The 1,333-nt window shown below is 44.5% G+C and overlaps 1 protein-coding gene across 3 annotated transcripts in view; it reads left to right on the top strand.

Annotated features, from left to right (window-relative positions):
* Positions 1–1,333, top strand: part of LOC111868043 (DNA topoisomerase 3-beta-1) — a 50,291-nt gene continuing 48,958 nt past the window's right edge. For all 3 annotated transcript variants that reach the window (XM_023858392.2, XM_023858391.2, XM_023858390.2), the window contains exon 1: positions 1–195. In XM_023858392.2, the coding sequence (XP_023714160.1) occupies positions 105–195 (91 nt within the window). In that variant the 5' untranslated portion in view covers positions 1–104. The remainder of the gene's footprint in view (positions 196–1,333) is intronic.

The raw sequence follows: 1,333 nt of genomic DNA, 5'->3' as shown, positions 1-1,333 counted from the left end.
AAGTGTGCGTGCATAAGGGAGCTAAGAGAGGAAGCAGCTTGGTCCTGTGGTTTGTGGTTCCGGTATGTTGAAAGCGTGTTAATGCATGGGATAAAAGTGCAGTGATGAAGGTAGCTTTTATGGTTGCTGAGAAGCCTTCATTGGCCGCATCGTTAGCAAATATATTGAGCAATGGAAAAAATTCGTCAAGGAAAGGTAAAATGCTGATCAAAATCACATATTTCTTGTAGTAGGTGCACCATGTTTCAGACGCCATTACTACCATGTGTTTTTTTTTGGGGGGGGGGCTGAATTACTCTCGTTAGATCGATGCTTCCCGGTTTTGAGATTGTTTCTCTCAGGTTTAGTACGTGAAATTCTGTAATATAAATACAGAGAAATGTTCCAGTGCTGACCTGTAATCACATTCACAGAAAAGAAAAATCCAGCAGAAATTGTATGAAAATGATAGTAGATCCCACACTTTTACACAATTTTATGCACCACAGTACCACTAAAATTCGTAGGGATAAGGGATTTTGCGTTTGTACAACGGGAATATTGGGAGCCGGAATGGCTCAGTCGGTGTAACGACTGGCTACGGGCTGGGCGACCGAGGTTGTGGGTTCGAGTCCCGGTAGGATCAAGAGTTTTCTCTTCTCCATGTCGTTCAGACCAGCTCTGGCGCCCACCCGGTCTCGTATTCAATGGGAACCGAGGGTAAGGCGCCTGGGGCGCGAAGCTGACCACTCACCACCAAATAGTGCCGAGGTCAAGAAAATGTGGCTATACATCCATTCCCCCATACGCCTTCATAGCGTAGTGCGTAATTAGTAAAGCACAGGGACTTTACCCTTTTACACCGTGAATATTAACACATTGCGGACCGGTGGTTTAAACATTTAAATCACCCTGGGGACCGGCGTTTTTAAACCTACTACCCTAACTTGTGCACTATTCACTTTAAAAATTAATATAAAATCTCCTAATTATTTTTATGAACTGAAATTTTTGGAGAACACTTACCAGAGCTCCTAGTATTGCTTGCGCGTGTGATATCTCTGGAAACATTCCCTTTAGTGAAGACGCATTATGCAGAAGTTGCACATGTAGGCAGTTCTACTCTTCTTCTTGTGCTCTGCGCACACATGGCACTGCCTAGAAGGGTGTTTCTTCTTGCAATATTCACTCTTCACAATTTTCACGAGAATATGTTTCCGCATATCACCTGAGAGTCGGCCAGGGGGGTTTACTTGAGGCCTGCATTACGTCTGTGTCTGACGCAGGTACTGCCGCCACCGTGACGTCAGTAGCCCAAGCTTTTGCCAGTTTCAACAGAAATGCTTTGTATTTC

This window comes from Cryptotermes secundus, unplaced genomic scaffold, assembly GCF_002891405.2.
Source record: "Cryptotermes secundus unplaced genomic scaffold, Csec_1.0 scaffold635, whole genome shotgun sequence".
NCBI lineage: Eukaryota > Metazoa > Arthropoda > Insecta > Blattodea > Kalotermitidae > Cryptotermes > Cryptotermes secundus.
The sequence above is the reverse complement of the archived record's forward strand: the minus strand, read 5'-3'. Positions and strand labels throughout refer to the sequence as shown.